The sequence below is a fragment of the Trematomus bernacchii genome, unplaced genomic scaffold (genome assembly GCF_902827165.1).
Source record: "Trematomus bernacchii unplaced genomic scaffold, fTreBer1.1, whole genome shotgun sequence".
Classification (NCBI taxonomy): domain Eukaryota; kingdom Metazoa; phylum Chordata; class Actinopteri; order Perciformes; family Nototheniidae; genus Trematomus; species Trematomus bernacchii.
This window is the reverse complement of record NW_022987714.1, coordinates 17,491,574-17,515,191: the sequence shown is the minus strand read 5'-3', so window position 1 is coordinate 17,515,191 and position 23,618 is coordinate 17,491,574. Positions and strand designations below refer to the sequence as shown.

The window sequence follows — 23,618 nt, the reverse complement described above, 5'->3', positions numbered from 1 at the left end:
GCCTCAGGGACAAACCTGAGTGGGTCCAATTCTCTGGGATAACGTGGAGAATGAGGGAACAAAGGAGCTGGAGAAGCAGAGATGAAGGTAAGAGGGGAGTTGATGTGTAAGTGAGAGCAGTGAAGCTCCGGCAGACTTTGGGGACCCGTTTCGTCTCCGTAGTGTCATCTCATACAGAGAAGAGGGGAAACAAGCGTACAGGTAGAGTAAGAGAGGAGGGAAATAAGCAAATGGTCTATGACTGACTGAGGAAGACGTGTGTTAGGCGGCAGGGGATTCTTGTTAAAATTGTGCAGTGTGGGTAAAATCCTGCTCTCTGCCACTTAAAATAGCCACAAAGCGTACAGTCCCAACACGTCATGCACTGTTTGCACTGTTAGCCCCTCTGTGGTTTAAAAAGGACAGAAGGAACAGCTCATCTTGTAACTATAATGTCACAGCAGTGATCAGAAAAAGGGCAGGGTAATAACAGAAAATAACTAGTGTGTTGAAATGTGTTCTATCTTTCCAAAAAGGGACACCCACGCACGCACTTTGACACACACTTGTTATTACTGTAATATGTAGTACTATAATGTTGTAATTTACTGGCCTACAGTATAATGGCAGACGTGTTTTCCTTCGTTTATAACGTTTATGCGAGTTAAGTTCCCGTTTCTATTCATCATTTTGTTGGAAAGTCACATTGGAATAGACTGCTAAAGTGGTTGACGTGCAAATGCATTTCAACGGCAAAAAACACTAAGAATCTATTGGGAGAAACGCACTGCTTTTTCAAAAACGATGCAAATATGAAAACAAACATGTGCCAAAACACATGCAAATGAAGACACATCTTCATTAACGATGACCAAACATGCGCAGCGTTTACTAAAAGCGCTGCGTAAACGAACATGCTGCAAATACAAAACGCAGCAAGAGGCTCAAAACACAACGGAAACAGGGACACTAAAAAGTGATGCGCACAGCTGGGGCCAGACTGTTATTGACGTCTGGGGGTTATAAAAGTTGGCAAACGTCCCTGGAAATGTATGGAAAATGTACGTTTTATTGACTTTTTTAATTAATGTGATCATAAGATTCCTTCCGAAATTATTGCGGATCTGCTGTAAACTAGCGATCTAATGTAGCTAACCTAGACATTTCAAATATACTGACAAAACACTTACATTAATGGAACAGATGAACTGTGCTAACAGTGACAGTTGGCCAAGTAAAAAGTGAAATCTATAAAGAGCCCAATTACAATGGTTAGAAAGGCAACAACTACATCATGTCATTGGAGATCAATGATTGGTGTACAAACGGTGACCTCCTTGGCTTCTCAGTGTTTTATATTTCAATGCAGCATCTACACTCACTATTTTGATTTTTACCATTACAACTTCTAACTTTGATTGACGGTAAGCTTGTTAGCATCATAGTTCTGCTGTGATGAAGTGTTTCCTACAGATGTACATGTATTGACCGACAGGGTCCCCATTGTTTATTATCTCCGTCCTCTCGGTGGAGGCCTGAACCCATAGATATGAACTTTTAACGTCTTTTTTCTAACTAAAAGTAAAGAAAATCATTTCTTCTGCATCTTTTTTGTTGTTTGAGGTGCAACGACACAGCAGCTTTTAGGCATGGTAAAAACCTTTTTTTCCTCATGGCGCCAATTCTTTTGATTCTTCTGTTTTGACTGGAAAGTGGGCGGGCCGTCATTTTGCCAGGCAGTGACGTAGCGCTGCTGTCATATATAGTATGTCAAAAGTTAAACATATGCACCACTAAAGCTCAACAATAACAAGTCAGTACACATACAGTAATGAGGTTGTGATTCTAAAAATCTATTTTCTCACCTTTAACAAATGGCTTTGACATTTCTGAAAATGTTAATAAAAATGCAATCTGATCGCTTTTTAAGGGAATGTAATTTGAAGAAAGCAGTTTGGTTTTAACAACCTTTAAATAAACCCCTCAGTTCAATGTGATTAACAAGCTTAATTCCATCTGGCAACCTTCCAGTCCCAAGCATCCCCAACCTTTAAGCTCTATTACCCTAGCCTAGAACATAATAGTGCATGCAGCTCAGCTCATAATAATGGTGGGGAATAATATAGTAATTAGTATTTGTCAACATTAGTGTGAAGGATTTTCTTCATTTATTCATAATGCTTTATTAGGGTTAGAGTCATTATTGTTTAACTCCGGTTTGCCTACAAGAATTCTGCTCACGGGATTAGCCTAGTGTCTTTAATCAAGCTGTTGATTCAAGGTCAGCTGTGAACAACGAACATTCGTTTTGTATCCATCAGAAACCACCATGGTATACATTTGAATATTCACTTTTATATTTGTGTAGAGCATTAAACTTTGGATTCATGATTGCTAAACTATGCCAAGCACAGAAAAGAAAAACAGCAGCAGACGGAAAGAGGTTAAAAGAAAGAGTGCTGGGCGTCAACGAACTAATCAAAATATTGAATATTTGTGTTCTGTCGTGGTCCTTCTATCCCCCAAACATGATAACAAATACCACAGCAAAAATGTGGGAGAGAGTAAGACTTTATTTGTTCCTTCTTTCTTTGTGGTTATACATCAGAGACAAAACTCTCCGCTGCAGACAGATTTCATATGCAGCACTGCTGGAACATCATTGTCAGGAGTGACAGGATCCCTGATGCGTCACAGAATATAAAGTGTGTCTGATAGGGACACGACTGGCTCTGCAGCAGTGGGCCCCCCCCACCCCCTCTCCCCTCTCACAGCGGGGGGGATACTGCCAGATGTGTGTTCTGACCAACTGACCAGATCACATCTGAGACTAAAACCCATTGTGACTTTAATGAGCTATGTGTGTGTGTCCTTGAGTGTAATAACACACTGAACCACCACAGTGTCTAGTCACAGAGAATGTTTAGCAAACACAAAGAGAATATAATGGTTCAAAGAACTTAAAGGAATGCAATATCATGTAATGACAGGGTCTAAGTAATTAGCTTAAACGCTCCATCAAGCCCTTAGAGTAAATTCATTGTGTCTAGTTTGGGCTCTTTCACGGAAGATCCGTAAATGAAAGTGTGTGTGTGTGTGTGTGTGTGTGTGTGTGTGTGTGTGTGTGTTTACAGTACCTTCCTCCTTGTCCTCCTGTCCAATATCAGCTACGATGTCATCTATGTTGTCTGGGACCACATTGCACTGCTCTCCCTGCACACACAAAGACAACTGGGGTAACATCCATCACACACACACATGTAGCCCTAGCTTCTTAAAAGACAAAACTATCTTCAAGCCTAAACTCTTGATTTAACCTTTGAATGTTTTGTGTTCTATTGATCACCATTGGCTGTGTCTATGTGTAAATGGTATTCCATGTATTTTGGGTCAGCATGGTTACAGTAGGGATTGTCAATGCAGTTCTTAGAGCCGAAATTAGGATTGCAATCAGAAACCTCAATGCAGATTCTTGTTGTGGAGGTCATGTTAGTTTTATGAGATTAGAAAAGCCAACTTGTATGTAAATGCTACTAGTGTGTTGCAATGTTTAAATCACAGGTAGTAAGTTAGATGAACAAAAAATCACCAGTGATAGCTAATGGCCATCCGATGTACCCTATCCTAACCTTAACCCTAAATTCAGAAAGATACTTTGGGTTTCCTAGACACTTGTTCCATTTAAGAATTAAATAAAATGAAAGATACATTAATACAATGTTTTCTGTTGATGTACATTTTTTTTTTCTTTACTTTTATGTTATCAAATTATTATTATTATTATAAAAATGATACAACTGTCAGGAAACCCAATTACCTACGAGATATAAGTATTTGCAATTCTGGATTTAGGGTTAGGATTAGGATAGGTTACGCCGGATAGCGACTTGCTAAAGCTGGCAACATTTCTTATGTAACTTACTAATACTTGTGTTTTAAACATTGCACTCTTACTGGTAGGATACTAAATCCTTGGCTTGTGACATTCTTCTCCAATTTATTTCTGAAGAGTCTACCTCTGGCAACATTGCTGTAGATGTTTGGAAGTTGTATAAAAACGTGGAACATGGTCTTTTTCTGTGTTTTTATTTCTTTATACATGCATTCTTACTTTAACATACTGTACTACATTGTACCTTTCTAGCGATGCGTTCCACCACCAGCTTGGCGATGGGGGTAATTGCCCCTCCCTCAGGATCGTAGAAGGGGCTCTGGGGGTGGTCCAAACTGGTCAATGGTCGGATTTTCTCCTGAGGAATGGTGGGCTTGTTTGGTGACTGGAAGAATTCAAAACAAGAGGGTAGGTGAGCAAATTTGAAGTTCAGTATTTAATGGTTGAATCTGCAATGATCAGTTTTTTTATATTAGCTATGGATCAAATGATTATGGGTAATGTACAAATGTTTGCATGTAGTGACCAACTCTTTAGTACTCCTCAACTCTACAGAGCATTTCTGTGCTTTTCAACTCATTGTTTTGATGTAACAGTTTTGGTTAAGTCTTATTGCTGTGTTTTACAACAATTCTGCGCAGATGTTTTTGGCAAACAAGCTCTATAAACTAACTTTATGATTCATACCAAGCACCCAAACACAGTCCAATGAAGTGAGCGGAGCATTTAGCTCAGAGAGATAAAGATTTGTCCCACTGGAGACCAAAACAAAGCCAAAGAAAATACTTAATACTGGGCCTATATTACATTTGTTGACACAAGCATGACTCAAAAGAATGCTATTGTTGGTTCATGTCTGCATGATGTGTGAACACTGCTTTGTAACAGAGTTGTCATATAAGACTCTTACGGCCCGTCCACACAGCAGCGTTAAAAAAATCTTCTAACGCTTCTGCCCATTCACTTTGAATGGGGTGACGTCACTTTGCCTCACTTTTCGCCGAACTGCATTGTGGGAAGCAGAGCGGAGATTTTCAGGATTTTCAGGATTCAAAGTTGAGCAATGTTCAACTTTTGAAGCTGAGGTGGAAGCGTCAGCCAATCAAATCCCGTGTATGGAAATCTGACAGTTCAAGCGCTAGCCAATCAAACGGCGTGTATGCTGGGAGAGACATACTGCAGGTCATTTCCTCATATTCCAAAAAATGGAGGAGAAATTAGCGGTAGGGAATCACCCGGTGCTTTATGACCAGTCCCTATTTACCTACCGGGATATAAACCGGAGGAGCCAGGCATGGAGGGAGGTGGCAGAGACAGTGGTATGTTTTCGCCTGTTTGGGGAGTTTATATCCAGTTTACTTTGGGCTTTTTTGCTTTGTATGTCGGGGGCGGGAGATTCATGTGATTGGTTGTTGGTCGCGTTGCTCGCAAAAAATCCCCAAGCTTCAGATACGCCCACCTCCAAGATTTTGTTAACGCTGCTGTGTGGACGCTCCGTTATGGTTCATTAAAACCAAAGTCAATGTGAAACTAAAGGTGAATCTACTCTGACGTCTCTTTAACAATCAGGGGGAAATGGACGTGTGAAAATGAGATGGGGAAGATTAGGTCATGATTTGAAGGGGAACTATTTCCACCCTCTCACATTAGCATTGTGCACTTGGTGTGGAAATGGTTGATGTCCTATAGGAAAACATCTGCTCTTGTATACTGAGAGACTGCCTTGCCTCAGGCGTATATGACCGAGTCTTCCGCTGAGCAATGATAAGAGTAATTCAAGTTAAACAGCAGAAATTCAGGACATGGGAATTCTTTGTGGGACAAGAATACTAATCTTATATCTGCATATAATATCAGCATATCTGTAAAAGAGGCTTGTAGAAAGAGAACAACATGATTTTTCTTAAGAAAGAAACGCATGTAACTAGAAATAATTAAAAGTAATAACACACTAACACAATATCATGCCTTTTAATACAAGATCCATTAAGTTTCTCAGGTGTTTGGTAGCATGTGTGTTTTCTTAGAGCTTAAAAAAATTCTACAGAGAGAAAAGATAAAAACATGTGACAAACATGAATCATTCTCTTTGTTCCTACAGTTTCACTCGCTGTGCTGTTTCAAGTTTCACACCAACTTTGGATTGAATAGATTCAGGAGTAATGCATAAGACAAAAGGATGACATCTACAAAGAAAGTATCAGAGGAGATATGAAGTTACATCTTCCTGTACAGCGCTGTAACAACAGTGTTGATGATTCTCTTTGTAGTGAACACAAGTTTTTTCTTGTCTTACTTTTTGGTTTCAAGATTTTGTGCGGTAGAAGACCAAACAGAAGACATTCATCTATTGTTTGAGATAATTACAAAATGCAAATGTACTTCTAATTTCTGCAAACAGAAAGAAGCTTTGAAGTCTTTGCTTTTCATAAACTGCACATTGGAACAAGCGTATTGTCTAGAAGACGTGTACTTCCCTATCTCTGTCCGTAGGTGGCAGTGATTTAATGTCTTCTGTTCAGTAGGATGCATGGATTATCTGATGGTACATTTGAAAATAATTGTGTTTTTAAGGGAACACTCCCCAGAGTAAGACGTTATTAAGTTGGATACCGCAATTTAAAAGGCCTTCCAAGTGCTGAACAGTTACATAATTGTGATACTCTACATTTTATACAAAGACTGAACAATGGCAAATGTACCTTAATCTAGTGTGAAAATAAATACTGCTGTATAATCTATGTTTCCTTTGTCTATGTTTAGTACCATGACCCTAACCCTAACCCTACTACTCTAATTATAATATCTATGATCACAACATCTTCAAATTTAGAATACACATACATATACAGTACTGGACACCATTCAAAAAAGTGAGCGCCAATGTGTTTCTGAGAGCTGAGGAAACCAAGTAAAGGCCCTGGTAAAAAGGCAAGAAATTGTAAAATGCATTGTTGTTTGAAAGCCAGAAAGGATTTGAAAGGGATTTATCACCTCCTTCCAGCAGGATATGCTCCTTGCTTATTCATGATGTTGTAAACTATAAATACATTGTTGTATTTTTTAAATAATGAAGATGGATGAGCTGTTTTCAATTCAAGGATGTGGAGAGCTAAAGAAGAAGAAGTGTGGCACAGTGGGCTAACAGCCAGCTGGAAGTCAAGTGTTTGATGAAAGTTCTCTCTCTCTCTAGAGAGAGCGATAGCTAGAGCGAGATGAGAGCGATAGAGACGAGAGCTCCTCCTCTCTCTCTATCTCTGCTCCGCTCTATCTCTCTCTCTCTCTCTCTCTCTCTCTCTCTCTCTCTCTCTCTCTCTCTCTCTCTCTCTCTCTCTCTCTCTCTCTCTCTCTCTCTCTCTCTCGTAACGGTTAACGTAACTCTGGGTTTTAGGACAAATTCCTGCATCACTCTATAGCCAACTGAGCAGAGTTTTTAATCTAGTTACAGTATTTGATCAGCTAGCCCATTTTTATCCTCTACAAACCTCCAACTCTAGCTTATGTTAGTTAGCTAGCATTAGTTAGCTAGAGATTAGGTACATTAATATAGCTTTTATAAGTTATTTTAGAAAACAAAATAACAACGGTCAGTAGTTAGCGAGCTTACAAAGTTGGTGTTATAGGCTTACATTTTTAAGATAATATTACTGATTTGGTTATAATCCATAAGAAAACATGTATCATTACTGACTTATGTCAGTATTTTACTTAAATACTTTTTTGGTTAGCATTATTAATTCCCTTTTTCTTGTGTCTTCATTTTTTAGTGCCTTTGGCCACCGGAAAACCCCTCTTTCATCATTATTTAATTACAGACAATTATCGAGTGGTCCTTTGTAATGACAACAGCTTTTGTAGTCTGTGATGCAACTACAAGTCTCTACTGGATGTTATACCTCCATGGTTTCTACGGCTGCCAACAGTGAAATTAGGAGAGATTACCTCATATGTGACACCGTTGTCAGTGCCTGCATCCCAGGGGATGAGGTCTGTCTCCAGCCTCTGGACCCAGCCACACTCCTTGGTGCAGAGGTCCTCTCCGGACAGCCCCACATTCCAGTCTGGGCTGGGCCCCAGCATGGTGAGGAAGGACATGAGGTGACGGGTCCGGTCCACAGAAAACTCTGCAGATGGAGCTGCTCGCCTGGTGATGGAGGGGGGTAAATATAAGAAAAGAGAAATAAATGAAACAAACAAAGGGAATATCTCAATAATCAAATTAAATGTTATATAATTTTCTATAACCTTTCCTACAATAATTTGCTGTTACTATTTTTTTTAATTACTTGCAGAAAGTCGAGCTCTTATGTTAAGATTTTAATTAATTGATTCATAATAAAAAACAGTCTTATTAACAGTTTCTTTATGAAAAACAGTCTTTGGTATCTTAACAATCATGTCTAAACATACTTGAAAACTACTTTTGGAAAAACTTGACAACTTGCAAATTGGGAACAAATAAGCTTAGATTTTATATTCAAAGTCGCATGATTGTGTGTCAGTGTGTGTGTACATGTGTTTGAATGTTCTCATTAGTAAAAATAATAGTGGCACAATATATCGCAAATGACAGACAGCGCTAGAAGGGATAATTAAGCAGATGTTTGGTGAAAGATACAGAACATTAGTGTGTGTGTGTGTGTGTGTGTGTGTGTGTGTGTGTGTGTGTGCGTGCGTGCGTGCGTGCGTGCGTGCGTGCGTGCGTGCGTGCGTGCGTGTGTTCCTGCAGTGCTTTGGGCTTCAATTGGAATTAGTTCAAGAGCAATTACAAACGTATCAAATGAGCTCACAGGATGCAAGAGAAAATCTATACATTACAATCAAATAATTTGAGGCTGTGTGTGATATAATGTGATGAAGATTAAAGATTTCTGTATAAAAAAAAACTATATATATGTTTTGTATTGTTTCCGTTGATGCAGCACGTCCTAAATGATGAAGATGCAGTATTTTAACAATATGTTTTTAAATCACTGACCAAGCATTCTTAATAGCTTTGTTTACTTCAAACCCAGTAGATTAATTTATGCTTTAAAAATTGAATAATCTACGCCTGAAGGAAAGCTTGGCAAGAATCTCAACAGAAAACAATGATAGATTGTTTTGTCATTTATCAACCTCTCATGAAGAGAGAAAATCAGCTTTGTTGTCAGCTTGTCCGTCAGACCAAAACGTTCATAAACCCAAAGTTATAACAATGTTTTAACCTTACAGAGAAGCATGTTATTCTTCAAGTGAACACACAGAATTGGAAGTTTTCCATCCAGCAGAAACGAACTATAAAATAATGCTGCTGAAAATATGATGAATAAACGATTGATACATCCATCAAGAGCTCCGGTGTGAACGACATGCTCATGGTCAACTTAATGTAAAATGTAATAACTGCAATTTGTCAGAGAGAACTGATTTAATGTCAAAGGGCAAACTCTTGCTACAATGATTGTGCAGAAGCAACAAATATCAGTGCATATTTTTGGAATCAGCGTATATGCATCATGCCTCTACAGTACATGGCCGCTTTTCATATAATGACAGCCCATAACTGACAGGCTGTCAAATTCTGAGGTGCGTTAATGACTGGAGCTCATAGCCTATACATCAATGAAGGATATATTTGTACACTCTCTACAAGCACACACAATGCTAGTTATGTAGCCATAAGCCATTTTAAATATCTTAACCTTTAAAACTGTCAGTAGAACAGAGAGAACCAATGTTTTGGTGCCATGCCAATTTAAAAAAAAAAAAATAGGAAAATGTATCTTCGGACCAAAAGCTCTTTTGTCCGACAGCCGTTACTCCACAACACAAATGGCCATTCTTCCAGCAGTCTATCGGTTTGGAAATTCACATTCTAAATAGCATTTGGGTAATTACATGCAGAATAATCCAGATGGCATTTTTTTTCCTTTAACATTTGGGGAGGTCCAATGACATCGCTCTGCATAATAATGAGCCATGTTTATCCGTTTGTTTCAGTTGAAGTGTGTATTTTGGGAGCAATGGGTCTTTGGAAGAAGGCCGTACGTTGCACGGAAAATAGGCAGTGGGACAAAGTAGGGCTTCTGTGTCATGATCTTTGTTTTTGTAATTTTGTTTCCTGTTTTAATTTGTAAAATCACTCTCTTGTGAAATGTCTGGTCATAATTTCACTAGTTTTCTTGCCTTTTTGTGATTGTTTGCCCCACTATGAAATGTTCCACCTGTGTCCAATCACCTGCTGCCCATGTGTTTCTGCCTGCCCTCTCCAGCTGAATCTTGTTGCTGCGATTAGTTTTGTGCGTTTACATTTTTCCCAGTGCTCTCTGTCAGTTTGAAGTCGATGTAGTTGTTAATCTTTCTTGTTAACATGTCCTGTTTATGTTCCCTGGATTAATCCTTCCTTAGTTCCTGTGGATTTGCTGCGTTTTTCACTCTTGACATCCCATTTTGTTTCTATTTTAAGTTATACCAGTTCTCATTTTTTGTCTTTTGTCTCTTGTCGACCAGTATTTGTAACTTCTAACTTATTTTTTTACCTTTAGGTCCAACTGCCTTCCATATCCCTAACATTCAGCTCCAATGGGATATTTTTCAATCTCTTTCAGGAAAATAGGCAGTCAGATCAATGGTTCCCGCTGTTTTTTCTACTGGGTCCAGTTTTCGTAAATACATACTGTTAAACTCACAAAGCAATTTGCGACACTACATACATTACCTCATCAGGGAATGTATGGATTCAACAATGCACATAAAAATGTACAGTGTACTGTGGGGACATGGTGATTGACAAATGGGACAAACCGTCAGCTAATAACATAGGCCCGCAGCTGGTTAACTGCCTGGTGGGAGTGATATGACAACAATATTTTTGTTCTGTGCCTGTCCACACATGCATTGAACTCATCAGATAAAAGAACTGCCATTTTCAGTTGGACTCATCAATATATGTGAACTATTCCATTGCTAAAAAGTACATACAACGTACATAGTTTTATTTGGGTGAAGAACACTAGTTAAACCAAACACCAATAATAAACAGTGTATACTCTTCTTAAAAAAAACATTTGTTCAACAAATCAACATAGGAGAAGAGGACATATTAATAACTAATTTTCAGGTTAATTTTTGTATTTTGTGTCTCTACTCTGACATGTTTAAATGCTTTAATGTTATAAAAGCTCTTTATTTTTCTCATACTGCCTGTGCTGCAGCACCTCTTTTCACCCTCTGTCTGAAACCAGAGCTCAGTCTGCTCTGATTGGTTAGCTGGCCGGCTGTATTGTAATTGGTCAACCACTTACAGATGTCCCGCCCCTTAGCCTATCACGTACAATGTGTAGGAGCGCTAGTCAATAGAGGCTCGAGTGTTACATAGTGATTTGGCCGTCCTAATTTGCTCAAGGAAGTAAACAAAGGAGTCGAATGGAGGCGTTTCCGGCAGAGGGAGAGTGGGCGACAAAAACTCCCTCTGGAGTGAACTTTGGGATTTTAGCCTTTGCAGACCATTTACATGCACAATAATCCAAAAACTTATATAACACAGTACAGGAAAGGAAAAACCCCAAAAAGCTTAATAAGCCCCTTTAAACTTTCAATTATATCTCTTACGAGAGTACTCTTTACATTTAGTGAAACTGACATTGAGTGATACTTACAGGTTGAGCGGCTGCCATGCCGGCCACTGAGCCTTAGTTTTAATGACAGTCAGTACTTCATCTCCCTGCGAAGAGAAATAGACAGGGAAAAAGAGAGCGACATGAAGCAATTTGTCACTAAATGGATGACAATAAAGAGAGATAAAAAGAACATTGACAGGAAAAAGGCCAAAATCGACAAATTGACATGACTGAGGGTGAGTTTCAAAGGCTTAAGAGCCTCTTATCAGTCTCTTATCAGTCTCTTATCAGGACAAAATGGCTCTCTGCAGTCTGATAATAGACATCTGTTATTCGAGAGGGGATCGTTATTCACCCTTGTATCTCTGTGGCATTTTGGCCACTTTATGAACTGCACATTATCTATCATAATGCATTGGATGTTATTATTTAGCCAAAAGACAAATGATGGATGTAGTGTGGCGCTGCAGTTGATTAACGGAATTGGAATGTCCATTATGTGCCCTTTCTTGTTTAATAAAAGCCTTTATTGAGTTTTCTCCGTCTTTTTGTTTGTTTCTTTTTCAAGCACTAACACACACTAATCCAAAAATACACACATGCACACAAAAGAGCTTCAGGTTGGGATATGCCCAGTAAAAAAAAACTGTTTTCTGCTTGACTGAAGGCTCCACAGTCGCCTTGAAAGCCTCCCATCTTCCCTGGGGTGAAGTGAAGAAAACAAGTGTGTGTGTGTGTGTGTGTGTGTGCGTGTGTGTGTGTGTGTGTGTGTGTGTGTGTGTGTGTGTGTGTGTGTGTGTGTGTGTGTGTGTGTGTATGTGTGTGGATGAAAACAAGTTTATAAGTCAGTGCCCATCCTTCTCTTCCTAGCAGCCTCACCCCTCACTCCATCTTCTTACAAACACACAGGTGGACACAAGCAGATATGTTTATGGATATAAAACCATAGGGAACAGAGGCACGAGTGCCTAAGGATCTTTGTCCCAATTTCAGAGACACGAAAAGATGCAAGTCATGAATAAGCACGTTAGCCAAGCTATGAAAAATATATCACAAATTGGGAGCAATAACTGTATTTTCAAAAATGCATTTATTTCTTGTGTTTTTTCTCTAAAGGTCTCCTATTATAATATTTTTAGGCCTATAATATAGGTCTCAGATATATAAAAACATGTGTTTTGCTCAAAATACCAAACAGATCAGCCATGCCGTATGTACCAAACCACATCAAGGATTATTTCTGAAACAGTATGGAGCTCAAATGCTTTTTCTCTTGCGGGTTTACTACAAGGTGAGTTCCTTTTTTTATTTCCTGCTTTTTAACACATACTCTCTCCAGAAAAGGTTAGCTCTGAGTGTTAGCAATGGTTGCTAATGTAAACAAAGACCATATTACGTCCAAAACACGTCGTGCATTGTTTCTGATAGCGACGTTTCTGATAGGGCTGTGGGCGTAGAGCCAGCCCACATTATGGTAATGTCGTCATGACCACAGCAAATCTGGATCAGCTCCGTTGTACACCCGTTTTTAGTGGGGTGAGGAGGAAAAGAGAGAGGGTTTTACTTTTGACACGTTGTGAGTCTCCTTCTCCTTACACACCGGGGACACATATTTATGTATAAAAGACATCAAAAAGTGAATTTTGCACAATAGGTGCCCTTTAAAAGCACACCAATGCTCAGTGTTGAGTCTTAAGCTGCATTCACATGATACGCGGTCAAACGGCTCTGCCCTGATGTTGCCACTGTGTTTCTATGGATATAGCGGTCCTGCCCGACTAGGTGGAAGTGCTACCCTCGGGGTCACGGACCACTCGAATTTGTCCAATTGCAGAGCGTTCAAATGATTTTGACTATTACCAAGTTCCCACTGACCTTTGAACGCACACACACTCAGATTACAGATGTATGTAGCGGCACAAGCTAGCAGAGGAGTTAACCATAGAAATGGCGGTTTTTCACTGCAAGAAATGCGTACAAAGGAGGTTAAGGTAGCTGATTGAGTCAATAGAGATCTGGATCGTGTCTGTTTGTTACTTGAGGGGTGATATACAAAGAACAGTGGCTGTGAGGTTGTGTGGTCTAACAATCGGAAGGTAAGGGGTTTGAACCCAGCCCCTGCAGTCAGTTCTTTGCATCATCGATTGAATGCGTGTAATTTACCATAGCAATGCAAACTTTATATGCATGGCTTTGAACAAATAAAGCTGTTTTGCTAATTAAAAAAAAGGGGGAAAAACAAGATTCAATACTAAGTTAATCAATATTGTCAAAAGAAGTCCAATATTGATTTACTCCAATAAAATTCAGTGTCAAATAAAATTGCTCCAATAAAACAGGTGTAAAAATCCGACATCAATTCTTCACAATGTCCAAAGGCAGCCAGGTGGGTGGGTTGGAGGAAAGGTCAGTGGTGTAGCTTCCCTTTAATTTCTGAAGTATAGGCTACTTATAATCATTTTTTCCAATGTGAACTCAAATAACGTGTAATAATGTTTCCCATTGGGAAGATATTGAAAGGATAAACGTCTTGAAGGTAATTTTCTCCATCACTCTCTCTAACATCTGCTATTACCTGAAGCTACTATTCACGCTTTGGTTCAATTTAGGCTACAAGAAAAGCATCCTTTTCAGTCAGGCACATTGTATAACAGCCCCTCCACCGGCATCACATAATACAAAATGTTTTGTGGAGGCCGGTAAGAGATGCAAATCTTACCGTAATGGTCTTGTTTGTTTATGGTAATTATCGTAATGGCACAAAATGACTGTGATTTACGGATGTACCTTTTCGAGAAAAATAGCAGAACAGAAGGAAAGGGTGGGTGGAGTCAGAGAAGGCAAGAAAAAAGGAGGATATAATTATGGAGGAGGAGAAGAAAAGAAAGAAACAAAGTGAGGTGGATAGGAGAGGGCGGAACAAGGAAAGTAATATGCCTGAAAAAGCTACAAAAGACAAGATGAGGAAAGCATCGGGTAAGAAAAAAACATGAAAAAGAGACATAGAACAAGAACAAGGAAGGCAACTAAGAGGGTCAAAAGGGGGAAACGACAAGACTGCACAAAAGGATGGAAGTAAAATCTACGAAAAGAGAGGTTAAAAAGTAGCAGAGGAAAATAAGAAGAGAGGTGACACACATGTAGTTTAAATAACTCTACAATCATTCCCTCTGTGCTTTCTGCTTTGTACGCTTCTTTCACTCCCTCCTGTACTTGCTTGTTTGGAATTGAGCTTTCTCTCCCTCTCACTGATTGTCTCCCTCCAGGTGCTGCCTCTCCCAGGTGCTCCCAGCTCCTCACCAGGCTCTGCATAATGAGCTCCAGAAAGCTGCAGCAGCTATCTTTGTTTGCTCCATGTGTGTGGGCACTGTGAGGCCATATTATGCTTTTTGAGGTTTTCCCTTTCCTGAAGTCCGGTATATAGGTTTTTGGGCATGTAAATGGTCGACAGAGGCTAAATCCCGACCCCTGCTGGAAAGGCCTCGGTAACATAATGACATCAGTATGTAACACTTGCGCTTCTATTGGCTAGCGCTACAATACATTGTAAGTGATAAGCTAAGGGGTGGACATTTCTGACACATTTCTAAAAGGTTGACCAATCACAACAGAGCCGGCCAGCTAACCAATCAGAGCAGACTGGGCTCTGGTTTCAGACAGAGGGTGAAAAGAGGTGCTGCAGCACAGGCAGTATGAGAAAAATAAAGAGCTTTGTGAACATTAAAGCATGAAAACATGTCACAGTAGAGGCAAATATGAACATGAAATGGTATAAAAGCAATAAAACACCCAATACCGGTATTGCCATCCCTAGATCCACATTCCTTCAGCATGGCTGAATAAATCGATACATTTACTAATTGTAACAGAATCATTGCAGCCCCTGTCTCAAATCCAACAAATAGATGGAAAATAAACTTGGCTCTTAAATAAACCGTAAAATGTAAATTCCACAGTGATCCACACTGAATCCCCTGAATGAGCTCTTGTTACAGTGACATGACTCACTAAGGCGAGAGACTTGAGCAGTGGCGAGCCGTCAGGGCCCTCTAGGCCCTCTGTGAGGGCCTAAGATATTCCAAAAAATAATATTTAAAAACATTAAAAAAATATATATTTTTTTTAAATATATATTTTTTTTAATATTATTTTTGTTATATTTTTCATTAGTTTTACCGAAAAAAAAACTTGATTTAATAAAATAACATTTCCAAAGAAATAAATCCTTCGAATCTGCCTGTTCAGTCTCTGTTTGAATGTGAAGGGTTACATGAAAGAAGCTCGTCTGGCCCTCTCTGCGATTCACAGAGGGCCCGCTATAGTAACTGAACGAGAGAGTAATGTCAAATGACAGTACAATTGACCAATCATATCTTCCCTCTAAATGGGTGGGTTTTATTATCGCGGACTAGATGACAAGTTCCGCCCGCTGTGAAACTTTTCTTGTTTCCATAGCAACAACAACTTCCTGTCAACAGCGTGAACTCGCCTTCAAAATAAAAGCATGCCAAATTACACTTAAGACATACAACTGCAACGAAAGTAACAAACACAATGCAATATCATTTTCAATGTCAAAGAACACAAATTGGGTTCACAGGTGTTATTTTGTGTGGTAGAGGGTCGCTGTCATTGATGCGTTTTGCACCCTGGGCCGTTGTTTTGATATTCCGCTGAAGTATACGCTGTGACGTAATAACAATTTTTTTTTCTTTTTTTCGAGGGAAGGGGTGGGGGTCAGAGGGCCTAGGTATAAAGCTCACGGCTCGCCACTGGACTTGAGTGACACTGTTGTCCCTGCTGCCCTTCATGTTCTCTCAGTCACAGCAGCAGGTGACAGTAGAGAAACAAAGAGGAAAGAGCCACAGCCACGCACACATCTTTTATAAGAAATGACAAGGATTAGTAAGAGACAGTGCTGGCCAAAGTTCAGGTACAAGGTGCTGATGTGAAGGCTTGAGAAAAGAGAGCTGTGACTCATTATGAAATATATTTAGACTATGACGACGATTGGAAAGAAAAACGGTGACAATGTTAAAGACAAGGACAGAGGGATCAAAATGCAGAGAAGATGGACCAGTTTAAAACAGAGATGAACAAACCAAGCTGGAGCTGGGTTTTATTCAACATTTGTTTTGCGAATTACACATTTATCAAATTAAAAGTTAAATGAAAAAGGCTGGGGTTGACAACATTCTTATTTTCAGAAAAAAGTACAGCTTATTCAACTGCCAAATAGGAAATTAAGAGATAAGCAGTGCTTTTGTGAAATAAATTATGAAGAAAGGCAGCATGGCTTCCAAAAGTTTGACTCCCAGTGATTTGAGCAATCCGGATAGATATTGTCACAATTGAGTCACATAAAAGAGCATGCTTTTGGTTGGAGCTTTTTGAAGCCTTTTCCCTGAAAACAACAGCCTGTTGCAGTCATACAACAAAGCCTGAAGAGCAGTGAGAGTGAGGCAAAACATAGAAATTGCAGGAAATAAGATACTGTGTGTGCATCACTGCCTTTTCTTGGGGTTTCCCTTTCCTGTAGTGTGTAATATAGGTTTTTGTGCATCTAAATGGTCTACAAAGGTTAAAATCCCAAAGTTCCCTCCAGAGGGAGTTTCTCTCTTATTAATACAAATAATACATTAAACATTGATTGTTATAATACATTTAAAAAAGTGATTTTAGCATATTTAAACCATCTCCAAGATCAAAAACTGCACTTTTAAGCACAGCTAAACACTGTTGCTTCCATGGTTAAGCTAGTCAGTACTTGTGGCATAGGTAATGAATTTAAGTTAAAACATTTATTCATTTTTGTCTTCAGATAGTGGCATGAACTTTGACACAGAAATAACCTGCTTATTCTTTCAACATTTCTGTTTGTTGTAGCAGATAATTTGTTTTGCAGTAATCCCATGTTGCGTTTTGCGTGATGTTTCCTTCTACATACCACTTTTCTTGACAGCTGGAACATACTTGTGAATAGGACAGGTATGAAAATGGACAGCTTGCACCATTCCTGCCTATATCACTCAATGGTCTCAGTTTGCCCACTTATCATTCGCTCAGTTAGAAATGAAGTTTACCCTGGGGGGACTCTCTGGGCGACAGCTTGAGGCCCTGTATTGTCCTTCCAGATTCGGTCTATAAAGGAAAATGAGCCAGGGGACTTGGGGGAAAAGGTGTCTCGTAAAAAAATTCAACACTGCAGTAATGAAATTACAATTGCATAGGGGACCCGGAAAATATGCAAAAACCAGGCTTCGGAGGGTTACTTAAAAAAAGTATTCTGTTACTTTTACTAGATACATGTAAAACATTTTAACCAGCACCCTAATCTAAGTGTGATTATAGAGAAGTTTCATTTTTTTATTATTGAAAACCTGCCTTTCATTAGTGTCTTTCATTGTTCTAACTCAATATGCTAAAGGTATTGAGTTAGAACTCAATATTCTTTAGCATATTGAGTTCCCCCCCCCACCCCAACAGGGCCCCTTTTATGTAAAATCTTGATACATGCAATCATTTACTCCACAAGCATGATTTCAACTCAACAGGATAACTTTCACAGCTAAGATTACAATTGGATTGTCACACACGCACTCACACACGTTTGTACTGACTTACACTCATGCCACACTGATACATACCTTTCCTTGTGGAAATAAGTTGTAATTCCCCTCTTCTAGCAAGATGTCTGATCATTTGTCATACGTAATTTCACCATGACACAACAATTTTAGCTCACCAGGTTATTTATCAATCACCTGTGACATTGATATGAAGCCAATAGCCATGCTGTATCATCTGTCCAATTACTTTGTAATTTACTTCTCCCTCAAGCTAGCTTCTGTAATTGTACTGCACAACATGACAGCCTGCTTTCCCCTACAGCAAAAACAATAAATTGACTTGAAGTAAACAACCGCTGTATTTTCTTTCACCTGAAGGCTGGCAGTTAAAAATCACATTTTCAATATTTAATGATGTAATACTTAATATGTGTTTCACTTCAAGGCATCTGATTAACTCTGACAGGGAAGGGCTTGCTATTTGAAATGTTACTGATTCCAGTAATAATTATTTGTCCCCTGGAGTGTCTTCATTCCCATCTGAATGTAAGCTATCATAGCCCTGTCATTGCATACATTTGAGTACAATGTTAAAACGTCACATTAAACAAATGCTTATAGCTCCAGTCTTGGGAGAAAAAATTGCAGCACCGTACCAACAGAGCCAAGTATTTATTGAAACTTTGTGTTTCCAGTTGTAATGAAGGCAGCAATAATTGTAGACGCAATGGAAAAAACAGTGTCTAATTAGATTAAGCCAATTAAATTCCTGGTGTTTTTGTAGAAGAATAATTCCCTTGTGGTTGAGGATTTATATATGTCTGCTGCGACAGCAAACACCACATCCCCTACTTTTAAACCCAATCCACATTAAAGCCCATGAGAAATAGTTTGTCAATCTTAAGTACTGTATTTCTCTATTGCATTTATAGGTCAAGAATTGGAGGGCACAGGAAGTGTTCAGAGAGTAGAGTTCCTGTATACCCTGAGAGAACCAAGGAAAGATTCATTCTCACATCTTCCAAGAAGAGGTTAGGGAAGGTTGGTAGGAAGTAAGTGCACACAACATGTGGCAGTGGGGAGCATTGACCTGATGAGAGCAAGCCATCAAGCCCAAGATTACTTGGGGCGACTGTGGCTGTGAGGGAGTGCGTCATCTTTCAACCAGAAGGTCGTGTGTTCGATCCCAGTCAACATGTCGATGCAGTAACTTATGCAAGGTACTTAACCCTGAGTTGCTCCCGTTTGAATGTCTATGAATGTTAGCTTCCCTAGAGCAAGTGGTTCTGCTCTGCATGAATGAGGTGTGAATGGTTAAATGACTACTAGTATGTAAAGTGTTTGGTTTATGACCTTCTCCAAACTTTACCGATGGAGTCTGATAGGGTCTAGTATTTCCACTGTGATAATTTGAGTTCCAAAGGCCATGGGGAAGGGATGTTTCTAGTGGCATCCCTCAGATGATAAGGGCAATAGTTGATGCTATCTGGTCGGGGATTGCCAGCAGACAAGAAAGGCCTTTTTGTCCATTTTGTCTTGCAGGAAGCTGTTGCAGGGCACTAGGACATTTCCTTCCAGGGTTTCATTGAAAATCACTCCCAGTACTTTAAAAAAAAAATTGTTTACAACTATATCTTGACAACATAGCACTGCTTTTGTAAAACAGAGTCGTTTTACCCCTACTGGATATTTGTTTAACATTGTAATTTAACTGGAAAATGTTTGCTCTCAAACTCTGTATCAATGAGCTTCACTGTTCTGTCTGACAGCCATAGAGCGAGGAGATCTATGTACGACGGAAAAAGTACAAATCTCACTGGCAGCATCATCCAGGTTACGCTAGGCCGATCCGCTCCAACAAATGTGCTTTTTTTTTCTTTGTTATGATCATTTCTGTCTTAGACATGGCCAAAAAAAAGCTTATCCTCCATTTTCAACAGTGACGTCACCAGTGTTTTTTTTTTGTTGAAATGTTTTCAGCTAAAAGTTCTCAGAGAGGCTGTGGTAATGTGCTCAGAAAAATTACACTGGGTACAGTGCTTTTTATCATGGCAGCCGAGATGAGACAACATCTCTACATGAAAAAAGATTCTGCAACTCAGAAAGAGATCCTACAGTATGTGGATAGGACCTAAAGGGGAGTGCCGTAAGGTCTCCTGAGGTCATGTGAGCACTTGACACTCTACTAGACTGGCAGCTAAAAGCTGACCTAATAAGGCTGTTTAAGGTTCTAGCCTGTTTTTTTTTTGTTTTAGTCCTGTACAACCTTCAGAAAGGGTGGTCCCCAAATGGGATGTTCTTGATTGTGTACCCCACAACTCCACTAAGATGAGGATGTGTGTGAGTGGGTTTTCTTATGCCTGTGTGTGTGTTTGTATGCCTCTGTGTGCATTCTATAATATATTATAACCTGAAGGCTTGGTAATCAATCACACCAGTGTCAGGTGTAATATGTGACACATTCACCTGAGGAAACATTGTCACATTACCATGGATCACTTTTGAACTTCGTCTTGGCATACCTCACTCTTCTGTTTATTACAAAAAAACAAACAGTTACAATTAATAATGGCTGAAGGATGAGGTGGAGTTGCGACTTTTTTTACACTGTGAATGCATCAGTCCCAGAAATATGTGGTTCAGGCCTGTTAATGCATGGCTACTGTATTTGTAGTTATGTGAGGAAATTTGAGCAAAATTGTACCAACAGATCATCCTATTTCAAAGTTTTAATATGCCTCTTGCTGATATAACTTAATGATTTGTTTGTTTCCAAACCATTTAACTTTGAGGTAGTTTGGGGAAATGGATGACTCCACTGAATAAGTAATGTACCAAATAAGTATACAAATGTTTTATGAAAGATGAGAAAAACACAAGAAAAATACTTTCATGCTGAGATACAAAATGTGATGATGTCACTAGAATGAAAATGTACTGCCATGAAAGCGCTTTTGAAAACGGAGGTTTTGATACAGAAGAAACGTGTAAGCTTAGGCAGGAAGCTTTTTGAATTTGCGTTTGAAGTGGTTATGGAAATGGAAATGATGTTTTAAAGACTGCTACTCAGCAGACAGCAGCCACTCATCCGAGACACCTCAAAGGCTTTAGGACGAGGCACTCTGGTGTAAATCTGAAACATCATTATCATCAAGATCTTCCGGAGGGTGTGACAGAAGAGAAGAGAAAAGAAGAAAAGAGAACAGTATGGGGTGGATAGTTTTGTAAACCTTTGTATCCTACTGCCTTATCTTGTGTAATGAAGGTCTTGTACCATTAGGCTATGTCCTATGTCTTGGCTTCCCCGTTTTCTGTCTGTGTTCTGTATCATTTAGAGCCTATGGTGAGTGAGATTTCTTTTCATACCATTACAATCACACAGGTCAGGTTAACTTTCAATGATTGGCTCTATGAAAGTAGCTTTTTCTTTAGCCAGCTAAAGATGCAGCAGTCTTTTTCTCAGCTATGATTTGGGAAGAAGGCAAAGATCATTATGTGCTCAACAGAGAAATGGTCTTGAGATTCTGGCAGCTGAAGTGATGGTTTTGAAATTGCCTTTGGCATTGTAAAAGTAGATGGACTGAGCTAGGAAATCCTTCTATGAGAAAAAATACAAACCAAAGATACAGACTTGTTGACTTCATGTAAAAATGACATTTTGATGAGGGCATCAACAACTTTTTATTCTGAATATACTGTCAGTACTCAAGTTCAAAGTTTGCACCAACACTGTATATGTTCACGGCAAAATCCACATTTGAGAACAGCTCTGATGTTGCCTCATCAATATCACTCTTAGGAATGTCTTAAACCAAACACTACCTCAACACACTTTTCCCTTTTTGAAGAGTATGTCGCAGCAAAATAAGAAAATGTGTTCTACTTTTTAACTGTTGGAAAGTATATCAACATATTTGGGATAATCAACTCCAACCTGTGTAGTTCTTTAAAATAACACTACATTAAGCATTGTTCCGGAGTCTGGTTAAAAAGGATCTTTTATACCTAATATATATTAGATATATAAGATAGTTATATCTTTTGATGTATAGTGTAGATATAGACGTGTCAATTCCACCTGTCTTGCAGCACTACAACACTGGAAAGATGTACTGTTCATGATCAGGCCATTACATGCTTTGCCTTACTTCATTATAAATGGAAGACACTTTCTGTGCAATTGTTGTATTTACATTATTGAATTTACTGTGATAGGGAGTGATCAATGTTTACCATGCATTAGAGATGTTTTGCTAGATGAATTTATCTCAAAAAGGCTCCGGAGCCTTTAGGCTTCAGACTCAACAAAGGCAAGAAGCTCATGCTGCCTTATTACAATTTGTTGGTCTCCAGATGGTAGCTGTTTTTTCGAATCTCAGACTGTCATCACTGACGTTGTTGAACTAGAAAACAAAACATAATTCGTTGGCTGTGGGCAACGGCACACAGAGCCTATAGTTCAGGCATGGGCAAACTAGGCCTGTTGGGCTTTTTAATTGTACCGAATATTGGTACAACATTTTCCAAATTATAGTAAAGACCGCATTAATTATGCCTTTTTCCTGCAATACCCGGCATTTCAGTTGATCCCACTAGATGGCGCACTCTAGACACAATTGACCTTTGCTGGAGTCTGGTCCCACTCGGCAACCCGGCAAGATCTAAGAACCAAATATGTCACGCTTACATTGGAGGGGGTCGAGATTAACCTGAGCAATAACGGTTCATGGCGAATACAAGTTGTAACAAGCAGTAGCGCTGAGCAAAGTGACTAAAACGCGACCACACACTAAAAAACACTTATATAAAGCCAGTGTGGCTGAAACTTTCTCTCCCTCTTCTTCTCATACTCCCTGTCACTCTCCTCTAACTCCTCCGGTGACATTCTTTTATTTGAAGATTGTTTTTTGCCCGGCGCTTGGCCGGTTACCGCTGGTATTAAAAACATTTTGGCGAATGGTCACGGGAGCCTGCTCGCGCTGCACTCTGCAGCAAACAGCTGTTTGCTTTTCACCCAACAACGACAACCGCCTCACGAAACGCTATGTTGTAGCATTAATAAACAAAACAATTTAACAAAATTGCTTGTCAAAATACCAATACCACAGGACAATTTTTTTTTTTTTAAAGCAATATTTTTAGTGGCCCGAGCGGGCAAGTGGAAAGTACGTTATGCTGGCCCGGGGTGTCTAAATAGTGCTTCCGGGCCAGCGGGCCATTTATAATGTCGAGCCCTGAGTAATTGCTTTGACCTTGAGCTGAGCCGGGGTTTAAGAAATTCCATGCCCTCAGCCCTGTCGCGGGAATAAAGTCACCGCTCGCAGGGATTTTTGTTTATTACCAGTTGGAAAAAAAAACACTGAAGGAGGACAAGACTAAAAAAGAGAATCTGAGCGGGCGGGTTTCACATCCGCCCACGGAAACTGGTAAAGGGAAAAGACGGACTGGAGGGGATGCTTAAAGGTCAGAGAAGCAAGAGGGACTGCAGTTGAAATATTTGTAACAGTTGCAACAGATGAACTGTCTGTCCTGTCAGACGGATGATGTTTATGAATGCTGAGATCTGTAAAGAGAGGC

At 39.4% G+C, this 23,618-nt stretch overlaps 1 protein-coding gene across 2 annotated transcripts in view; it reads right to left on the bottom strand.

Moving 5' to 3' along the window:
• Positions 1-23,618, bottom strand: part of LOC117491336 (spondin-1-like) — a 107,899-nt gene that overhangs the window by 13,970 nt on the left and 70,311 nt on the right. For both annotated transcript variants that reach the window (XM_034141253.1, XM_034141254.1), the window contains exons 7-10: positions 11,512-11,576; positions 7,814-8,015; positions 4,116-4,256; positions 3,117-3,192 (exon numbers count right to left, since the gene is read on the bottom strand). In XM_034141253.1, coding sequence (XP_033997144.1) covers positions 3,117-3,192; positions 4,116-4,256; positions 7,814-8,015; positions 11,512-11,576 — 484 coding nt within the window. The remainder of the gene's footprint in view (positions 1-3,116; positions 3,193-4,115; positions 4,257-7,813; positions 8,016-11,511; positions 11,577-23,618) is intronic.